At 40.1% G+C, this 21,502-nt stretch overlaps 1 protein-coding gene across 1 annotated transcript in view; it reads right to left on the bottom strand.

Moving 5' to 3' along the window:
- Positions 1-21,502, bottom strand: part of LOC124166812 — a 497,419-nt gene that overhangs the window by 223,156 nt on the left and 252,761 nt on the right. Inside the window, exon 3 of the mRNA XM_046544505.1 lies at positions 10,995-11,097. Within this exon, the coding sequence (XP_046400461.1) occupies positions 10,995-11,097 (103 nt within the window). The remainder of the gene's footprint in view (positions 1-10,994; positions 11,098-21,502) is intronic.

Below are 21,502 nucleotides of genomic sequence, written 5' to 3' on the forward strand. Positions count from 1 at the left end.
GCAATGGCACTTGTAAGCACTGAGCTATTTGTATCGTGGATAGACGTTCTCGAGTTTGGTGGAGAAAAGGAAGAAGAGTAATCATCTGAAAATCTGAAAAAAGGCAAACAAATCTAATGGATTAAAAGCTCAAATACACTTTGGCAGGGGGAAATTGATGTTATCACGAATTAATCTAGGATTATTATCACTTTCGTTCTAAAACATTTCATGATATCGGAATAAAAAAATTCCCACAATTTATTCCTGCAATCAGCCATTCCTACTCATATTTTACGACATAGACTGCTATTACGATGGGAAATAGTGCTTATTTGATGCAGTGGGATAGCCAGGAATTTTGTTCGGTGGGGTTCAATATATTATTGGAAAAAAGTGGATCGCCTTGCACTCATAACCGCGTTGGCGACATTTACGAAATCCAATTAAAATACGACCGAAGTGGCAGCAGAAATCAGCCTTATATTTGATGGAATTGGGCCTCCTCCATGCAGTCCCCTTGATTCTACGCTTCGTAAAGGTGATCTTATGCCGACACGTTGCCATCTAGGTGATGGGGAAGAGGGGGGAAGGGTGTGCTGTCCGCTTGGGGTGGGAGGTGGCCGGAGAGCAGGCGAGAGTTAATAAGCGGGTCGCGGTGTTCAGCAAAGCCGAACGCCGAGTCGAAGCACGGCGGCGATTCACTCCCACGATAACACTCCCCGCCCTGCTGCGGACATCTCTAAGGTGCCCCCTCCCCCGACCCCCTCGCTTCCTGCCTCCCCCACCCTCTTCGATAGCGCATCTCGCGGGGAGGCGATACCGGGAGAAGGGACTGGAAGGGTGATCCCGAAGAGGTTGTGAATATCTTGAGGCGCTGTCTCCGAGTTTTTAGCGTGGTCAAAGTTCCGCCATCTTTGTTTGACAATTTTTGGACTTGGTCTCCGACTGATATATTTTGAGATGGCTGAGTTTTATTCAGAAAATGCACTACATTAGGTGGACAATGCTACCATAATAATAATAATTTCCGCAGGTTTTTCACGGCCCCCTTCTTGTGTGGGCGTTTCCTGCAGTGGGTTTTTTCGCTGAAGGATACTACACCCGTATCCAAATGTTTTTCTCACAAACAGAAATCTTTCTTCCACAAAATTTTCACATACAGTTGTTCATATTTTTGACATTTCACAAATATTGTATATCCTCTGTATTGTAAACGTTTGTCTACTATTGTTTAATATGTTTGCATTGTAGATATGGAGGGGTTAGGTGGAAGAGGGGACTTCTTAGTCTCAACCTCGCCCGTATAAAGGCATTTTATAATTATTAATATTTAGCCGGTGATTGTTATCGGATTTTTCCCAACATTCGCGATACTTCCATTAATGTATAAACTCTGTGTCATGTTAGCCACTTTAATGTTGGGAATATCCTTGATATATACTTTTTACTGTACCTAATTGATATTTTTTCGTTGTCTATAATAAAAAATACCAGTATAAGCGCAGGGAAATGACTAATTCACACTCGTACAATTTTATTTTCAGCTGTGCTGGTTGTAAAACGTAACCGTGGTGATTGATATTTATTTTTCCCTGGGAAAAAGTGTTTGAGACATAACATTGCGAAGCCTAACAATGAAGTAAGAAAAAAGTTTACTGCGTGCGTTCCATGGTTTATTTTAATTTATGAACGAGTGATGGCCAAAAATTTTACCAAATAGTAAGCAATGACCCTTATGGGATTATCAATGCTTTGGTCAAAGTAGGCGTGGCTAATCCTTCCCAAGCACCCCCATTCCGGCCACACTTCGCTCCTCGCTCGGAACCAGTGGTGCCCCCTCCAGATATTTACAACCTTCTTGGGTGATCCTAATGAAACGAATGGTCAATACCAATACTGGACACTAGAACTTGTCGTAAGATAACGCATTACTCTCGCTCAAGCACTACCTTTTCTTGAGATTCCACTCGCTCAACAATAGACAACGAGAGGCAAATCAAGGAAGCAATTGAAATTCACAAAAGACAAAATATAACAGGGACAGGGAGATCGGCCAGTGCTATATAAGACGGCAAAAAAATGAAAACTTCTCACCTTCGACCTGAAGACGGAAGCAGGATGGCTTCCGAAACTGTAGTCAACCATAAACGACAGACGCGGCTGGAGAACCCGGAAATTAGCAGTCAACGAGTGTCTTTTTGTCAAAACGGACCAAACTTGCATTGCATAATACGGTAGCTTTAGCGATATTTAACTTTAGGTGCCTAATCCTGCTTTGAGGACGGCAGAGACTGATTTTTTCATAAAGTGCAACTTATTTTTGATTATTTAATGACTGTATTTACAATTGGAAGATGAAATAAATCGGGGGAGGATATGATTGTAAATACCCGAGGAGTGAATTGGCGAGAACACATGAATTAGTGAAATGCATCCGTTTTTGCTTCATCAAACCAAAGCATAAAACGCAGCTACATTGCTACAATAAATGCTAAAATGGTATGTTTGAGTCTCCAACCGTTAGTGAAAGGCCTTTATTCTTTTAAGTTAACTATTGCAATGAAGGTAAAATGAAAGTAAGTAATCAGAAAGTGCTGAGAAGAGTGAGAGAAAAGAGAAGTCTTTTAAAAATCTTACGGAGAAGACATGACACTTATTAGTAGGCCACATTATGAGACATGATGGCCTGCTGAAACCAACCATAGAAGGGCAAGTGGAGGGAAAGAAGTTTTTATTACCTCAAGAAGATTCATATGATTGAGACTTTTACAAGAGATGACATTCCTCATCGAGACCTTAAATCAAAGCTTGGATGACTTTTCCGAAGATGAATAATTATCTTTTATGTAGGAATACTTAATTTTCTATAAGTTACTTAAAAAAATAAATTTCTTTCAACTTTTACGTGTTGTAAACAAGAAGATGGTAGATAGCAAGGTTAACACTGAACGACAGATTGGCACATTGGAAGGGTGGTAAAGGTTTTACCCGAGTTTGTGGTGCATAGGAAAAACCGATAGTATAATCCCAAACAAAGGCCTTGGACACGGCCACAATCACGGTCATGAGCTCAAAGACAAAATGTTAAAAACCGTGACCGTTGCCGTCCGTAAGCCCTCAATTAAGCACTGCGCAACTGGTCCTTAGGACGGCATAAATGAACTCTCGTTGCAGTAAAGAATATATTGCTGACGGTATAGAGTCACCGACGGATAACCGCAGACTCGTGCCCGCCACAAAGGGTGGCAGCGTATGCTCTTTTCCGAAAATAACCCAGGAGCATGGGTACATTTGCCCGTGCAATAACATGGCACTTTCATTCAAAATCCACTGTTTTCTCTTGCACTCGAGGTCTGTTGTAGCAATAATTTTCAATATCTGAAAAAAAAACTCTTGTTCCTCCAAAATGCGACCAATATTTTGAAAACTTTCGCTTTTTAATGGATAGGTTCTAATAGCCACCAATGTAATACCGATGCTCTATTGTCTAAACTACGAAAGTTTTCTGTTACCAAGTGTAGCGTACTGTTTTGAGTACGCTGGGTAGAGAGGGGAATTTTTATCGGACTTAAAGCTTAGAAGTAGGGATGAGTCGATTCCAAATGTTGATTATCGATTCCACCGATTATCGAGCACGAAACCGGAATCGATCGCCTAAATTTCACGAGCAGTCGATTTCGATTCTATCGATTCCAGGAACTTAGTATTTTGAAAAGAGACTATAAGCTTGGGGCATTAAGGCCACGACACACTTGAGCCATTGAGCAATGTACGTTATTAATTTTAAAATTTATGCCTGAGACAGCTAGAGTGTTCATTATTTTATTGAATCTGAGGATATATGTATTGCCATAATACTAATTCGCTATTTTTAATAAATTTACTTTTTTGGTCACTTAATCTCGTCTCCTATGTTATTCCATTTAATTCTTAAACTTTAATGACAGCAATGCTACTGATAAATCAATATTATCCCATATGTTAGTATGAATAAGAATCGATGGAATCGGAGTCGAGAATCGGGAATTGATTCGAAAGACTCGACATTTGAGTAGGAATCGAAAAAATAGGAATCGACTCATCCCTACTGAAAAGGATATGTATCGTCTTACACTCCACCTCTTTCTCTCTTGATAATTTTCAATCGAAATTAAGTGTATAGTATGGTATATGGAGGAGGTGACCGACAGCTGAGGTCGTTTGCGCGACGGACGGAGTGTTGTCCTTGAATGTGCTTCACACAACATTCAAGCAGGGATCGGGCAGTCTCTGAAAATTCTCCGCCGGGATTCGAACCCGAGGCCGCCGAGTGGGAAGCCAACACTAGCCACTACACCAACCCGATCGCCTCGAAATTGAGGGAAGTTCGGTGTTTTTTCCTTGACGTTGTATTATAACAGAAAGTATTGTCTATAAAAAATGCAAAAGCATTGGTTAAATTATCCCTACTTAATTTCTCACATCATCACCTCTTTTCGCATCGCGCAAAACCTCCACTACAATACATATGCAGCAAGTATCTGGTCAGCGTGTACGTACGTGGTCGTGTGCGTATTCGCTAGCAGTGGGTGGATGCCTTGAAAGGTTACCGCGTTAACGGGAAGGGTGGGGGAGATACGTGGGGAGGGGGGATTGTAGAGGGATGGGGAGTTTGGCGCAAAAACCAGTTCTGGCGCGTATGTGTACTGCACTCTTCCAGAGCTCATCCTTTCACACTGCCCGGGGCGACACCGACGGCTGGAGTGGGAACTAAAAAGGGGTGAGGGGAAGGAGGATGTAGTTTCCTGGGTGACACGTCTCCTCGCTGGGGGAGGGGGGATGAGTGAGGCAAGACATTTAGAAGTACCGTTCGCAGTTGACTGAGGAGAGAGAGAGAGAGTTAGCGGCTAGGTAGGTACCCATACAGGGCGCTCTCCTTGGAGCGGCGAGAAACAGCAAAAGGCGATTGCTTTTCGCGTAATAATCGCTCATTGGAACATTCCACTTCCTACTTCTCACAGGTCGAGCTAACGAGGAATGGGTGGGATTACAAAATGCAACTCAAATAACTTTTTATATTCACCCCATTTAAAGCTGGAGTTTTCCGGCTATACTCGCTGAAATGATGAATGAATACGTTAAAAGTGCTCTGGTATAGTTTTTCTAGAAGATGACGTTAACCGTTTAAACCATGGTTGTGATTTAATAAAAAATATGTGGAAAAACAAAGTTTGAGTTATTCATTCATTTCATTCGCTCCATTTATTAAATACGACCCGGGTTTATAATAATAATACTTTTTTTATATTTTGATTTTACAGCTTCATAGCAAAGATAACAAAGAGCTTTATGTGGTCTCAAAGGTCACAGGGCCAGAATTGAGCCGCCATCAAATAACAAAAATTAATGCCAATAAAATAAAATAAAAATGCAGTAAATAATGCGTGAGTGTTATAGAAATAACATCAAAATAAATGTTCAATTATTTCTTGTGAGAAAATCCAGTCTTTGGCAAGTCTTAACATGTTATATGAGGATTTAATTAGTTTATTTTCAGCATCTATGTAATATCATCAGCATCTATTGCCTTAAGCATGGCTCTAATCCATAGCCAACATTATTTCAATATTATCTTTAGTCTGATTTCTACCAGAACGACATGTAGTACTTGTTATTCGGGTCAAAGCGAATAAATTTTATTCTCTGCGGATTTTCGCACAATTTGAGCATTGCGGGTGACTCGTAGTGACCGTGGCTAGTCCCAATATACTTAAATCATAGTTTTTCGGGTTAAGTACTAAATTTTATGGGATTTATATCAATGAAAGCTGCGTGAGAAAGCATTTATTATACTGGAAAACCAAAAGAAACACTTATTATGTAAATAACAGGAAATATACTCCTTTGATCCAAAGAAGTTATGAAATACCACCTACATTTCAGCATCCATCATCCATAATACAGACTTACTTAATTTCCTACATCGTCTCAATGTTATCTTTAGGCTGTATTTTACCCAGAATGTCATGCAGAATTAGTTTCGCATAACCATTCGTACAGCCAACGGGTATAAAAAAATTAGACTTCTCTGCGTAAAAAATATGACCACTTTGATAGAATTAGTATTAACACTGTTTTCATTTTAAATCATGGTACAATATGCTGAAAGAAGCCAAGACTTATGGATTTTCCTCCATGATTATTTTAATGAAATTAGTCGAGGCATATTTTAGTGGAATATCTTCTTGAACGAAAACCTCAAAATTAAAACACAATATCTGAACGAAATAGCAAAATCATTTGAACAACCTATACACAGAGCACAAAATAATGCACTTGTTAAACCCCTTTTGAATTACAATGAAAACCTGCACTTCAAATTCAATAGACCGAAATGAGCAACAACACATCCTGCACAGTAATACACGAAAAAAACCCATTGAACTCAATGCCGCCATAGTTCGAGAAACAAACCAAACTTCGATTATCATCAATAGCTGAACGTCGCGTTCTATAACTACTAAAATATAATTACCAAACAGCGTAGCGTAATTTATCAATCCACCGTACAACTAAGATTTTTGGCAAGAATACAACAAATGAGAATCCTCAAGACAGCATCAAATGTGTTGTCTTACACCGCACATTTAAATGGGTTTACAAAGTCGCCATTCGCGTCGCTGACGGACATATTGATTAGATTTTTCGGGGGAATATGGTATAATTAAGGGTTTTAGCCAAAATTCAGATTCACAATGATAGGATCTATCAAATTCATAACTCTTCAATGTAATTCCTTGCAAGACCATACTGAAAATATTGGAAAAAAATGGATCGCATTGCACTCATCATTGCGCCACGGACATTCATGAAAGCCGATTAAAATGCGACCGAAATGGCAACAGAAATCAGCCTTGTATGGGATGGAATTGGGCCTCCTATATGCCATTCCCTTGATTCTTGACTTGAACTTCTAAAAAAGGCATTCGACCTTCCCAAAAGCCCCTGCACCGATACTGAGTAGGTAGTCTCACTGATGTAGTCACGTGGACACGACACCGTCGTCACAGCCCTCGGAGTAATTTATGATCACGTAGACCCATCCTAATTAGGTCGCGCGGAGGATATGAGCACGACAAAAAATGTACCGACAGTAAAAAAAGATGGTAGTCATCGGAATTAACCGGTCACGCTGATTGAACTAGATGGCAAGGAAGATCTCCTGTGGAGAGCTCTCTGAGGAGTCATCCGATAAAAAGAAAGTGGCTCGCCGGGAGAAGGGTTGGAGGGGAAAACGGTGGAGGGGGGAAAAGCGACATAGCTCCCCTTAATTGCCTTCCCCTCCCCCAACCCTCGCTCACCGTCCTCAGTCGTTTCGCTCAAATGAATGTGCTCGTAAAATCTAATCGTAATGACGGAGGTAATGTCTGAAACACGCTCGGCGCACTGACTATACCTACCTATCTCCCTTTTTCTCCTACCCTCAACGGCAGCGGTGTTTTCCGACAGCCTTTTTCCCATCTATTCATCCTTTACCCACGGAGGCGTCGAGAGGGTGGTCAAGTATGGAGAGACTTCCCTGCCGCTGCTGCCATCTATCGGAGACCGTTTCGTTCCTCCGCGGCTGGGTAGGGTGTTCCCCAATGGACCTGTTCGACAATATATTTTTTACTGTCGTTAATGATGGAATTGAAAAAATAAAGAAACACTTTATCCCATTTGTCAATCTGTTATCTACTGTGAGAGATATTCGCGGCTAAAAATTGATGGCCTTAACCCTTCCGCAGATGAATTGATGACGTCACGAGCTCTTGCTGGGCGGGTCACCGCTTCACAATTATTCCTCGGCCTTTTGCAATGAAATGGGTTGGTCTTTTGATGCTTACAACCTTTTAGTCGATTGAATTCCTTAATGAAGGTTTTTCCTCACCAAGAGAATGAAATAGATCCCTTATGACGTCGACAACTCATGAAAAGTGGGCGGGAACTTCCGTATTTTCCAATTTTAAACTTGAGAGGGTAGGGATTATTTTTTCAACGCAACTTATATTTCCCTTCCATAGACTGATTTATCTGAATGAATTGATTTCAGGGTTAAGTTAACCATCCTATTGACAACCTTGGCCCAAATATCAGGGCCCGGCTTGCCAATGGCAGAGTCATGGCCCTGATAGCTACTTCTTCCCGTATCCCTTCCTCCCCTCGGTCAAAAGTACTAAATAGAACTAGTTCCAATGGATCCCGAAGAAGCTGCATTTAAGTAGCCACTTCGTAGTTACATCACTAATTGTAAGATTAACATGAACTATGAATTGCGCTCAAATTTACTCATGGCCACTTGTAAGCCAATGTCGACGTTATCAACTAAAATTTGTGCACCATGGATACCAGGAAAAGCTTAGCTTATACGCATATTTAATGAGTTTTCCTCATTATATAACAGTCACCGTTATTATCATCAAAAGAAATCGAGAAGATATTGTCGATGCAATAAAAATGCATGCAATAAAAAGATTATTAGCATTATTAAATAGCTATTTGAAAACGTTTTTACCGAAATATCTTGCATTTTCAATATGCCAGCATGAATGTTGTTTCATAGTTCTGTCAAAATGGCTTATACCCCGACGAACTAGGTATTTTAAAATAGGTGTTAAATAAAATATCCCGAGTACTTAAAGTGATTCACAAATATTTTTTCGATTAATCCTGCTGTTGCCCGGTCAACATAGCTTATACCCTGATGGACTTGATATTTTCATTTTGGCGAACAAGGAATTATTCGCATTGTTACAAGTGATTGGGAAATATTTTTCCTACATCAGAACATGAATGCTGTTGTATAGTTTCACGACAGTGTCACCATAGCAAGTACCCCGAGGAACGTGGTAATTACAAATAGCCAAGGGATAATCTCCATCGTTTCATTGTGATTGGCAAATATTTTAGATTCTTCCTGCCCGTACCAGAACATGAGTACAGTTTTGGATAGCTGTCACCGAGGAGATTGTATAATGAGGCCCAATTCCATCCCATAGAAGGCTGATTTCTGTTGCCACTTCGGTCGCATTTTAATCGGCTTTCAAAAATATGCTTCACGCGGTGAGGAGTGAAATGCGATCTAACATTTTTTTCCAATATTTTTCAGTATAGTCTCCTAAAATTCAAGGAATTGCATTAAGCTTTTATGAATTTGACAAATCACGTCATTACGCATATAAATTTTGGTGGCATAGTATTTGGAGAAGGCGACCGACAGCTGAGGTCATTTGCGCCATGAGGGAAGGGTGTGGAAGGAAGGGTGGAGAGAAACCCGGCGTCGACAATAGCCTGCTCTTAACGAAAGGCGCCAAGGGGACCACGGCTTAACGCGGAGGAGTGTTGTCCTTGAAATGTCCTCCACACAACATACAAGTAGGGATCGGGCAGTCACTGAAAATTCTCTGCTACCGCCGGGATTTGAACCCGAGCCCACTGGGTGGGAAACAAACTCTCTAGCCACCACACCAACCCGATCCCCTATAAATTTTGGCTAACACCCTTAATCATGCCTAATTTTTCCGAGAGACTCGGATCAATTTGTCCGTCAGCGACGCGAGTGGCGAATTTTGTATACCCATTTAAATGCGCGGTGGGTGACAACACATTTAGAGGCCGACATGAGGATCCTATTTTGAAATATTCGCGGATGACGCCATGGCAAATGGCAGGATAAACTTGGCTTTCGCATTCTTTCAAGGGATTATCCCCACATGTAGGATGGTGCTAAATCGCTCCGGCGAGTTCCTTGCCTCCAACAGACCACGATGCACTTGCTCTTTTCCCATTCCCCCTCTTTCGTTCCTCGACGCTCCAGTTACCTACGCTCTTTACTGTGCCAATCTGCATACTAATCCACCGTTCGGTAAACTGCAGGCCACCGAAGGAAAAAAAAGGACAAGATGGAAAGATAAATGGCACGTTGAAGACGCCGACCACTCGATAAATAAGCCTTACTCTGTGTCGGTAACAGAAAAAAATGAATTTGCTTCAATCCTCGGGATTACTTCCAATTTCATCTGAAGAGATGGCAGTAGTTGAGTTGGCTAGTAGATCAACTATTATCCATCGCGCGCATATACGTAAAGGAGGGATTTTACTCGTTTCAGCGAAACGGACTACTCACCTTATTGTTTCATCCTGTAAACACAGAGGTATGCGTATAACCTCATTTAAAATAGGGATGACAGTCTGAATCCAGGGAACTATTTCAAACAATGTGAACTATTCTTCATTTTTATCTTCATCCTCGCTCTTCTCTTCTGAAGGAATACGTTTTCAAGAGAAACTTATTACTACGAGAAACATAGAAAGGGTAATTTCTCGCTTAATTCTCCAGAATACTATTGAATCGACAAAACAAAAATTGCAGGCAATTTTCCAAAAATAGTTCAACTTCACGACTGGTTTCGATACATGTTGATTTATCTTCATCTTCAGGTTACAATTAATTATTTCAACTTCACTTTTGTAAAATATTGGTCGAAAATTGCAAGTAAATTTAATCTTTTCATAATTTAGAAGAGAATTTACGTGTAGAAAACTAGCGGTTCCAATATCAGCTCGCTAATTAGTCCTATAAACTATCAAAAGTATTAAACATCGATTTTTTGTTTAATCCGCGGTCTAAACAGGGATTTTTGGGAGATTTCAATCGTTAATATTGATCAATATACCTTACACATAGGTTCAGTTGTTTTGAATAATTTATGGCTAGCATCCTTATAACTTAGTGATAGTACTCTCTCAATAATCACGTGATGTTTGTACTCGGATTTTTCGGTACTTTTCTGCTGGTGTTTTCATCAGTAAATCATATATGCACTTAAACCAAGAGCGTGAAAGAGAGATGAAAAAAAAGTCCTCACACAAATAGCACGTGCATGCATGCACTAAGGATTCGCGTGAGACGTCATAAAAAAAAATAAAGGCGCGTGCGGCGTAGAAAACACACACGTATGACTAAATGGCGGGCTGTTGTCGTGGAGACTTACCGTGTGGGACCCATCCGTGCTTGCAGGTGTCGCAGTATCGGACGTGCATCTTTCCGGGCGTGAAGCACTCGCATGAACACGATGGCACGGTGCAGCGGATGGCCTGCAAAGGAGAAAAAGAGAGAAAAATAACAGGTGAAAATCGGCCGTGCGCTGTGGAGTGGGGATGTTGGGGCGAAATAAAAAAAAATGGAGAACAGGTGACGGTCGGGCGAAGCGTTTTAATCGCCGGCACTTGTTTTTTTTTTTCTTCTTTTCATTTTCCGTCTTTTTTTTTCTCTACCGCCAATTCCGGAAACACACTGAAATGGTGAGTGCCGGCTGGCTATTAAGGTGACTCCAAAATCACTCTCCATTAAAGAAACGTGAATGACTTTCCACGCCGAGTGAGGCGAAATGTCAGCTTCAATCAAATTGCATTTAATCATTCCGTATATTTAAGGGGAACCATTTATCACTTCATTCGATCGTGAATAAAATAACTCTGGAGTGGAAATGGAACTGATTTTTCACAGAAATTTATAGATCACGAATATGGATAATAAATTATTATTAAGTGATTTGAAGTAGAGGCTCAAACACTGCAGGCATCTAGTACTTAGTAAAGAGATAAAAAGAAACCAAAATTTCAAGCTACATAAAAAAATAATTCTCGATAAGGAAGGTAACTGGGAATACACTTCAAAAATTAAGATTACTACTCGGACAAAGTCTGAACAATGCATAGTGTTAACGATTTAGCTATAAGGAAATAATAATTAAGTTTAATACTTATATTTTTGCAAAAAATATCTTAGTTATAAAGAAATAGATAAATTACCTTTTTATCATGACTACCAATGGCGGTTGCATGAAAAACTACCCCATCAGGGAAAGGAGAACATCAATACAAGGGCTATTGAATTAATAATTATTGTAAATATTTAAAGAATTATACAAAAGAAATATACATATATCTATGCTTTACAAACCAAATGTAACCATGTGATGAAAACTATGAAAATATGAATAATAATGGTGCGTGAATCCATTTTAGATTAGAAATAACTATGAAAAATAATGTTGCGGTCATAGGTTTTCGCTTTGTTGAATAAAATATATTATTTAATTCAATACGAAGAAAACATTGAAACGAATAACCCAGAGGACTATAGTCCACACAATCCCGGTGGTGTAATGGAAATCTGATGTGTGTAAAAAATGGTGAAAACTAGTAATTATGAATCAATGGAAGCACATTTTATGGCCGGCTCCTCACTAAATATTGCCTGAACTTTTATTTACTACATTATCGGAAGGACGTTGTGGTGAACACCATATCAGGATACGTTTCCAATTTCTATCATATCAGAAAGACTTATTGAATTTTAATAAAAAAAATACACCGAGGTGGCTCGCACGCATGAACAATTACCACACTCATTTTAACCCGCCTATAGTTATATTTATTCTCTTTGGTCACCATTCGGGGACAGAGAAAACTGTCATTGGCGAAAACAGTTGAAGGATGGAAATGGAATTATTTCAGGCAGAGCCATCTATGCATCCGCCGGGTCAACTCGTACTGGTGCGGGGGTCGAGAGAGATTGGGGCTGGACGAGCACTCATCGCGCGCGATCCCTGATGGCGGACCAGGGAAACACACGGCATGGAATGGAAGACCGTTTACCATTTCACTGTTTCGACCCTCGTTCTGCCCGAAAACCGTGGCGTTTCCCTTTTATGACCACTTCAATAAAAAAAGAGGATAAAAAGGAGTGGATTTCACTCCCACACCGTTGAAACCCAACCAGCAGTCGCGCTTCATGTGTAGAGGCATGTTAATGGACGGGGGTGATACAATCGGAAGGGTAGCACGACTCAACGATTCTCTCGATTTCAATGCTCACAGAATATATCTCTGAGGTATCAAATCGTCAATTTAAACGATATATACCCGAGAGATAGAAAGCGTAACACAGATATTAAGCGATTTAGTTTGGGAGCCGCTAGAGACTCGGAGGCTACGCGCTAGGTTTAGATTTCTTAAGCAATAGAGATTCGATATCCTTAGGAGCGATACGGGAAACATTGTATGAGAATCCTACTGCATTTTCAGGACTGACAGAAACTTTAAATTAAGAGTAATGTTTTTCCAAACGGATAAGAATGGGAATTCCTTTCTCCCATGCACGATAAATGACTTTAATAAATGCCAGGCCTATTTTTGTTATAGCATTTCCTTTCTACGAGTACATTTTACTTTAAAATTTGGCTAACATCTGCTGATAGCATATAAGTTAAAGAAATACAATCTTCCAGGTTACATATAAAACTAAAAATACGAGAAAAATCGCAAAAATTAGATAGATATCTTATCGATTGAGACAGAAAAAAGAAATTGATTTCAATCGTTTCCAAAACTCTTACGCAATCCTAAACTTCGAAAAGAAATATTCATAAAACCAGCTTTTTATCCAATATTTTAACGTCTGCGGGAACGAGCTTAAATAAATACCTCAGGTGACTCGTCCAAAATCAGGGTACTTCTACGTAAAACGGAGGCTACGTGAGGGGCATACGTTGTTTGAGCTATTTTGAAAAGACATCTTAGGGAGTGACACATAGAACACCTCCCGAGGTAATACGTTACGGATAATATTTTAAAGAAATGATCGGTGGGACTAAGAAGCTGCACATGTACAACACGCATCTACTCACTTATTTTGTTAAGGGCTGGTGTACACTCCCGCCACACATTTTTTAAGGTGGTTTGTGGGGTAGTACTTATGAGGATTTAGATGAAGATTACAGAGGAATATCTGTTTTCGATGGAGTAGTGCAAAGTCAAATCGTAATTTTAACTATGTCGATACGGAGCAATACTGCACAGGGTTCGTCACATGCTACGAGGAGGTGGAACAAGGGAACTCAAGCACCCTTACCACGAGCACAGCTTTCCAACCCCACCAGAAACAATGAAAAAGAGACATCGCTTGCCGCAAGAATAGATATGGGTGTTCTTTATTCCCTAATGATGAAGGTCTTAAACAAATTCTAGGTGAGAATCAGGAGTTGCATATCTCCTTTTTTTGCTAAGGGGATGTGTCCTAACAACTATCACCACACACTTTTTCAAGAGGATTGCACGGTAGTCTGTAGGTTTTTAAAATATTTGTTCCTGTATCATTGAACACAGCACCATTGGCCTTCTACATAGGGGTTATGAACTAATCATTTAAACGCATATGAAAAACCATACCCTGAAAAGGTCAACCTGCCCAGGCGGGACTCGAACCCGAAATCTCTTGTGTGGTAGGCAAGGACTATACCCCGCCGCCAACGAGGCCAGCCGGCTGCATTTACATGAATATATCCTACTTAGGAGAATATCAGTTTTCGATGAAGTAGTGCAAAGTCGAATCTTAATTTAACTATGTTGATGTGGAGCAATATTGCGGCTCGTCACGTACTATTAGGAGATGGAACAAGGGAATCCAGGCACCTTTATCACGCGCACAACTTTCCAACCCCACCCCCGATTCCTCCCACCCCACTCTCCACTAAAGGCACGCATGCTACACAAAACGAGGATTTCCGTCGACGGGCGATTAATTGCCACGCTGCCGGCACAGGCCGAAATGGTTTCCGATTAGGGTTTAAAAATAAACGCCCTTAATTAAAATCGGCCGCGGATGGTCTGGTGAAATGCAAAATTGACGCGGGGGAGGGCACAGAATAGGTTAGCAGTGGGGTTGCTAGCGGGGGAATCGGCCGAAAAATGCGAATTATCGTCCCGAGGCTTAATTACGCGGCAGGGCGATAGAGGGCAAAGAATTAGTCTGTTTATATTTTCCATTCCGTTTATATTCTCGTTTTTTTTTCACTCCCCTTCTACGAAGTTCATGGAGAGGGGAGCCCTCATGATACTTCCCCTGGAAAAAAACTCGGTGAGTGTTATTTTTTATGTGACATCTTTTACGGTTACCTAAATGGTATCTCCACATGTTTATCTTCGTCCTACTGCTATGGCCTAATATGAATTGCTGATCGAGGTGTTAAGTGACAGAGGGGGTTGACTTAATGATAACGTTAACGTCCTCAACCATACTGAAAACATGCAAAAATTTACGTCCGGATGCAATATTTTGAAACGTTTATTATGAAGTGGTTACGACTGCATTGGACCCTTATGGAACTGAACCGGATAAGTATTACGAGTCTCGTAATAAATGAAATGTATACGACCGGCAACGAGTTAGATTGAGAAGCAGGCAGTTAAATGGTCAATTGGCAAGAGAATGTGTCATTGAAAAGTTAATTATCCCATTCAAAATATAGACCCAAAAGATACAAGTTGATTACATCTACGAGTAATGTGATAGTGTAAAATGACATGTTCTAATTAAAGAAGTTCCGAGAAGAACCTCTAAACCTCATAACTTGCACCTAATATATTTTATTGATAACTGATAAAGACTGTATCAATCTATTTACAAATGATAACGATATTTTAATATACATTAAGAAAACCTTAACGGAGTATTTTAAGTTTCATAGACCGTACAAGCATTTTGAAAACTGTTTAGAAGAAGATGGAACAGCTTGTATGTCTACTTCATGGACATGATAGTTCAATGAAGGCAATTCTCAGTAAACTAGTCAATAGAAATAACGGCAAGCAAGTCTAGAATCAGCTATATTGAACAGGATGAAGGGTGGAGAGAGGATAAATGCATAAATAAGCAAATTCGTGAAAAGAGCGAAAATAATACTTGGATTTTTCACCAATGCTGACATAAGTAATGGGACAAGAATATGTATTATAGTTTTCATGCAAATGAATTTTTCCCAACCGGCAATACAATATAGAAAACTTATCGACATAATTTAATCAATTTTTAACACCCATTATCGAACTAAGACCGGATATATATATAAGTATGTGCAATGACAACTACGTAAAATTGACGCCAGTTTACGATATTCAATTGCCATTCCACCCTTGAAAATAGCCTGAAGTGGCACAAACTGGTATATCGGCTCAAATATATTTACAGAACACAACAACGTGTTTCTACTGTCACAATATGCGAAGCTTCCCACCGCAATCATGTATCTGAATAATATGATATGAAATTCCAGCCAGTGGCGTAACTATGGGGGGATGTGGGGGATAGATCCCCCCCAAAGCCTCAGAGAAATAAAAATAATATTCAAAACTATTGTCTAGTCTTGACGAATAGTAAATTTTAACGTAACCTTATAATGAAACCCAAATTTTAAGAGCTAAAATTATGTAAAATTTATTTGCAGGCATGTCATTTTTCCAAAATTTTCCTAAGCTCACCCCCCCCTCCCCCAAGCATTTTCCTAGTTACGCCGCTGCTTCCAGCTATGGTTAACTACCAAGATGACGCTCTGATAAATCGAAAATAATGGTGGTGCCGATGACCTGCCGCGAGGAAGCAAAGTGATTCAGCAAATATACGCATCCATCGATGAAACGCACGCGGCGCAAATTATCGTTACCGTTGTCCAAGCTCATCAAGTGACGCATCGAGCATTGGGGAGCACTGACGCGCGTGGAATTCAGGGGTCACTAGAGTGGCATCGAGCTCATAGTGCATGCCATCGCCGAATGACGCGGCTTCACGAGCCTGTCCACTTCGAGGCAAATATTGACATTTGAAACGTATCGAGTCACTGCGACCAACCCCCTCGACAATAATGCTGGGAGGTACAGAAGTCGACCGGCCGGTGATTTGCAGTGATTTCTGCACAAGGGGAAGAGTGCAGAAATATGGACGGATAAATAGCCACCGAGCGGCTATTGGAGCTATAATTAAAAATATATGCGGGATGTTACCATCGCTTACTCCAGCGAGGTCACAGTCACGATGAGGTGAAGAGGTAGGGAAGAGTCTAATGACGAAATCATGCCAACAAAATGTTTTGTGAATACAAAGAGCTGTATTATAAAAAGAAAGGTTTATTGAAAATAATTTCTCATATTTTCAAAAACAGATGCGCATATCTTTTTGAAGAAAGGCCAAAGGAGTCATTGAATACTAAGGTTTACCAATAAATATATCAATAACTTTTAAGATTATTCTCTTACGTCTTCAACCACAGAATCCTATAAAATGGGGTTATAAATAGGACAGAAGCTTATATAAATAGGACAGAATTTAAATATGTGTTTATAACATGTGGTTGTCGAGACGGTTGAAATACGTACTTTTGTTGACTACCATACTGATAGTATGAGTTAGAAAATAAAACTAAGGAGACTTTTACCTATCCTTAATTATATAAGGATTTAATAGAAATTACTGTCAATTTTTAAACTAATGGGGGTAAACACCAACAGTATTTGATAGGTCAAAACCTTCAGTCACTTAAAAGGTATATATGTTTTATGAGTGAAGTTAAAATAAACCGTAGCACTGCGATGAAATCAAATCTTTGGTGAAAAACTTGAAGATTAAGAGAAAAGGCAACTACACATGGTTTGTTGAATTTATTATTGGATGTATTTACAATGCTGTGTCCAATGCTAAAGAATAAATCGTCAGACTAAATATTAAATTTTACTACCTACCACTGATAATAGTATTACCATATTTGTGCTTCAATGTATTTAAAATTGCATCTTTCCCTGAATATCCTAGAAAATTTCATTTGATATGAATTGAGAGATTTTATGTTAAGATATCCCTAATACTTGCTAAAAATTTTAAATCTACATCTATATGCCACCCAGCAAGCCACCTAAAAAGGTGTGTGACAGAGGGTGTTGGGCCACCAGCCGTTTTAACAAAAAAGAGTGTCCATATTCTTCGAGCCCTGCCCTGCGACGTAAAATTTGGAACTGGTGAGCATTCGACGAGGGCCAATGCCAACGGGTAGAATGGCGCTGAAAATTCGAGGATTAAAATGATTGCAAGCCACTATCTGCTTGGGAAGGAAAAAATATTATTTTTTCTCGCATTGCAGGTGCGCAAGGGAAGGGGGTTGGTTGGATATCTCCATAACCCCACACCCTTATCCAGCCCTAAAACTGCCTCGATTCTTCAGCCACCTACCCCCTACCTCACCGGCTCAATTCTCAATTGCTTCGCGCAGAGAGGCAATGAATAGCCAATGTCTCGCACGTACGATGGCTCTGGTGTATGATTGAATGGAAGCATATGGGGTTGACGGACAGCGAATACCTACCGGGTACCAAATACACCCGTCAATCCCGAAAGCCAAGAGATATTTTTCGAAAATTTTGACGTCCATGCAAACAAGTTGCTATATAGGTGTAAAATTTGTATCCTTAATGGATGTGGCAGTACGGAAAAATGCGTCCTTTTGTGTTGCTAAGAATCACATCTCAACCCTTTCATGTGAATGAATGAAACTACCCGATAATATTTTAAGAAGGCGGTGGATTTGAGGACACCTTTTTTCGAGTTAGTGGTGATAAGCTCAGGAGATACGAAATGCCAAAGGTAAACATAGTTTTTTTTAGCGCAACCAATGTAAAATAGTCAATATGAATAAAGAAACTTGCAAATGGAAAATTTCATGAACAGAGGCAAATTATGAGTCAATGCCTCCACGGCGCGTCGTTGCTTTTCAATGCATTTCTAACATACTCACGTCTGATGCAGACTCAGCATCCCATCTAACTCGGGGCAAAACCCGGGAGGAAAATTTACCCAAATTATACGCCAGGAAAGCCTGAAAACATTCCTTATTTGGCATAAACTTATTTACCTCTTAATATCACATATTTGTTATGTTTACTCTCTTGAGGATAACCTCATCCCCGCGAATACTAAGCAATTTATTTAATTGCACATTTCAATATCACCTATGTGCAACACAAAAAGAGAAGTTCTGTGTGATGTAGTAATAAAATACTCGGTTATCAATGCACAAATATACATTATTTTAAAAGTAATTATTGTATTGAAATTATGTGAGCAAAAATTGACAAGTTACAAATTGATGGCATTACGTTCATGGTAATGGTTTTAACAATAATAATTACTCATACGTTCCCGTAAAGTTCACCGAAAAGGATAGTGTGGTCTATTTAACAGTTTTTGATGAGTGATATTGAACTAAGAAGAAAAGTGTAAGTCAAGAGTAATCTTTATGAGCAAGAAAGTATTAAAACCCATTTAAAATGCTGCTGCGTTCATTACCAACTATTAATCCAATGATAACGTTCCTCGGAGTAGGTAAGCGAAAAAAATAGCTGAAACACGATACTAATGCCCGGAATGGAAATACTAGAGGGTATTCCAATCAACAAATATTCCTCCGAAAGCTGAATCGGGCCGACAAGAGCAGGGCAGTAATTACCTATTTGCCTCACCAAAAAAAAAGAAGAGAATTCTCCCACGATCTGGTCGTTAATTAAGCCATCCATCACTGATTGCGCGCGGGGGTAACATGAAGTAGGGGGAGTGTGGGATGGGTACAGAGGCGGGAGGGCAGTTACGGAGTCATGACGTTGGTTGCACGTTGGCCAGCGAGCCGCACCACTCTTTCTAGCTTCTCAGAACGGCCACCAGAGGGAAAGAGCCTGAGCGCCCGTCCGCGCGCGCGGGAAAACCCGCGTTTCGCGCGGCCCTTTTCGCGGATGTTTTAATAATTGCGCAGCGCTCCCCGCATGACGTGCGCGGCTCTCCCCGGCTTAGCAACCGAAATGCATCTAAAGTGACATCCGCCCGGGAGTATTCATTCCAATCGCCGAATATGCGGGGGCGCCGAGGTTTCAGGCGGGATCGGGAGGGCGATGCAGAACGCACTTACTCGCCGACTTGATTTGCAAAATTTGACATTGATTCGTTGAATTAAAAAGAGGTTAAACGCCCACCCAGAGAGAGAAATGATCAATCAAGAGGAGAAATTCCAGGGCAGGGTATTTCACTTGGAAATGAGCCTTTTTTCCAAATATATTACCCTAATAAATAGCCTTTTTTTATTCTCACACCACCGCTAACAGCTCATTTTGGCATTTAACATCGGCGGTTTCGACAAATTTGTTGAAACAGTTGGACATTTAAGAATATCCATGCCCTGGATATGGGGATCCACCCAGGTGGGACTCGAACCTGAGAACTCTTGTTTGTAAGGCGAGGATTATGCCCCGCCGCCACCAAGCCCCACCGTCAGGAGCACTCTTTTCGCATATGGCGTGGACTAAATCTGCAATTAATTTTCAAAGGTTAATTGCTACAAAAACAATCATCAAGAGTGTTTGCCGAATATCAACATTTCCAGTTGAGAAGCCGCAGTGCAGATGATGCAGTTTTCCAACCATATACTTAACGAATGAAAAAAACTGTGAAAAATTTAAGGACAATAAGACTAAGGTCGTGACCACAATTAGTGATCTACCAAAATGAAATTTTTTCCAGAGGAGCGAGAGGAAAAAATGGTAATTTTTACATCACTGTTGCATGAATGTCACAGACGTGCTTTGTGCAGTCTTTTTTCTAGCATATTTAACTGTTGTGTGGCGTTAATACGAAGTAGTAGACAAATTTAGCATTGATTATTTTACTTAATAAAGGGGATCCTATAAGATTTAAAGGGCCGTGATCGAAACTGAATGTGAGTCGAAAAATCAGGAATTTTCATTAAAAAATATATTATACAGATAAAACTTCTATGGACATTATCTACGCAGAAAATTATTAGAGAAATTTCATAGAAAAAATGCATTAGACTTATTTCCAGCTGTTTCATTTCTAAAACTAACTACACTATAAATGGAATCTTATTTCTCCACTCCTTTTCGTGCTAACCCATAGTCCTACTATTCCAAGGACGGATATTCTGCCTGCCAGGTAACAGAAAGGAACAAAAAACATTAAATAGGGGAAAATTTTCAAATTCAATGTACTGGAAAATATTGGAAACGGTTCATTATATGCAGGGTGCAGAAAATTTGGTCACGAAATTTAGACCCTGGACAGTTGATGCCAGCAGGAACCAAAATATACAATGATGCATAGACCGAAAATGCACCATATTTTCGCTACAGAAAGTTTGAGCCAAGCGCTTTGGGGGGCCGCAAGTTTGCTCTGTTACCGGATACTCAGCGAAACTCATTAATTTGAATGTTCTGCCTGCATTTGCCTTTGCCTCTGTCCAGAGCATCATGCAACAAGGCAAATTCGCGGCCAATCCGAGCACATGGCTCAGATTTTCTGTAGCTTTAAAATGGTGCGTTTTCGGCATTCAATTCCCTATGTATTTTGGTTCCTACTGGTTCAGCTATTCCGGGAACTTTAGAAAGTATCTTAAACGCATAGGAAGAAGCCGAATCGTTGACTGCGAGTGTAATAAGAAGAGGATTCCTTTGCACACAGAGTGATTAGATGTCCGTTGTTCCAGACAGAAAGAGCGGAATTACTGAGGATCCTTAAAGATTGGCCACCAAAAATTGTGGAAATTGCGAGATTACTTCCCGATAATGCAAAAGCTGTTACTGCGTTCAACTGTAGATACATACAAGGAGA

The sequence above is a fragment of the Ischnura elegans genome, chromosome 10 (genome assembly GCF_921293095.1).
Source record: "Ischnura elegans chromosome 10, ioIscEleg1.1, whole genome shotgun sequence".
NCBI classification, from domain to species: Eukaryota; Metazoa; Arthropoda; class Insecta; order Odonata; family Coenagrionidae; genus Ischnura; species Ischnura elegans.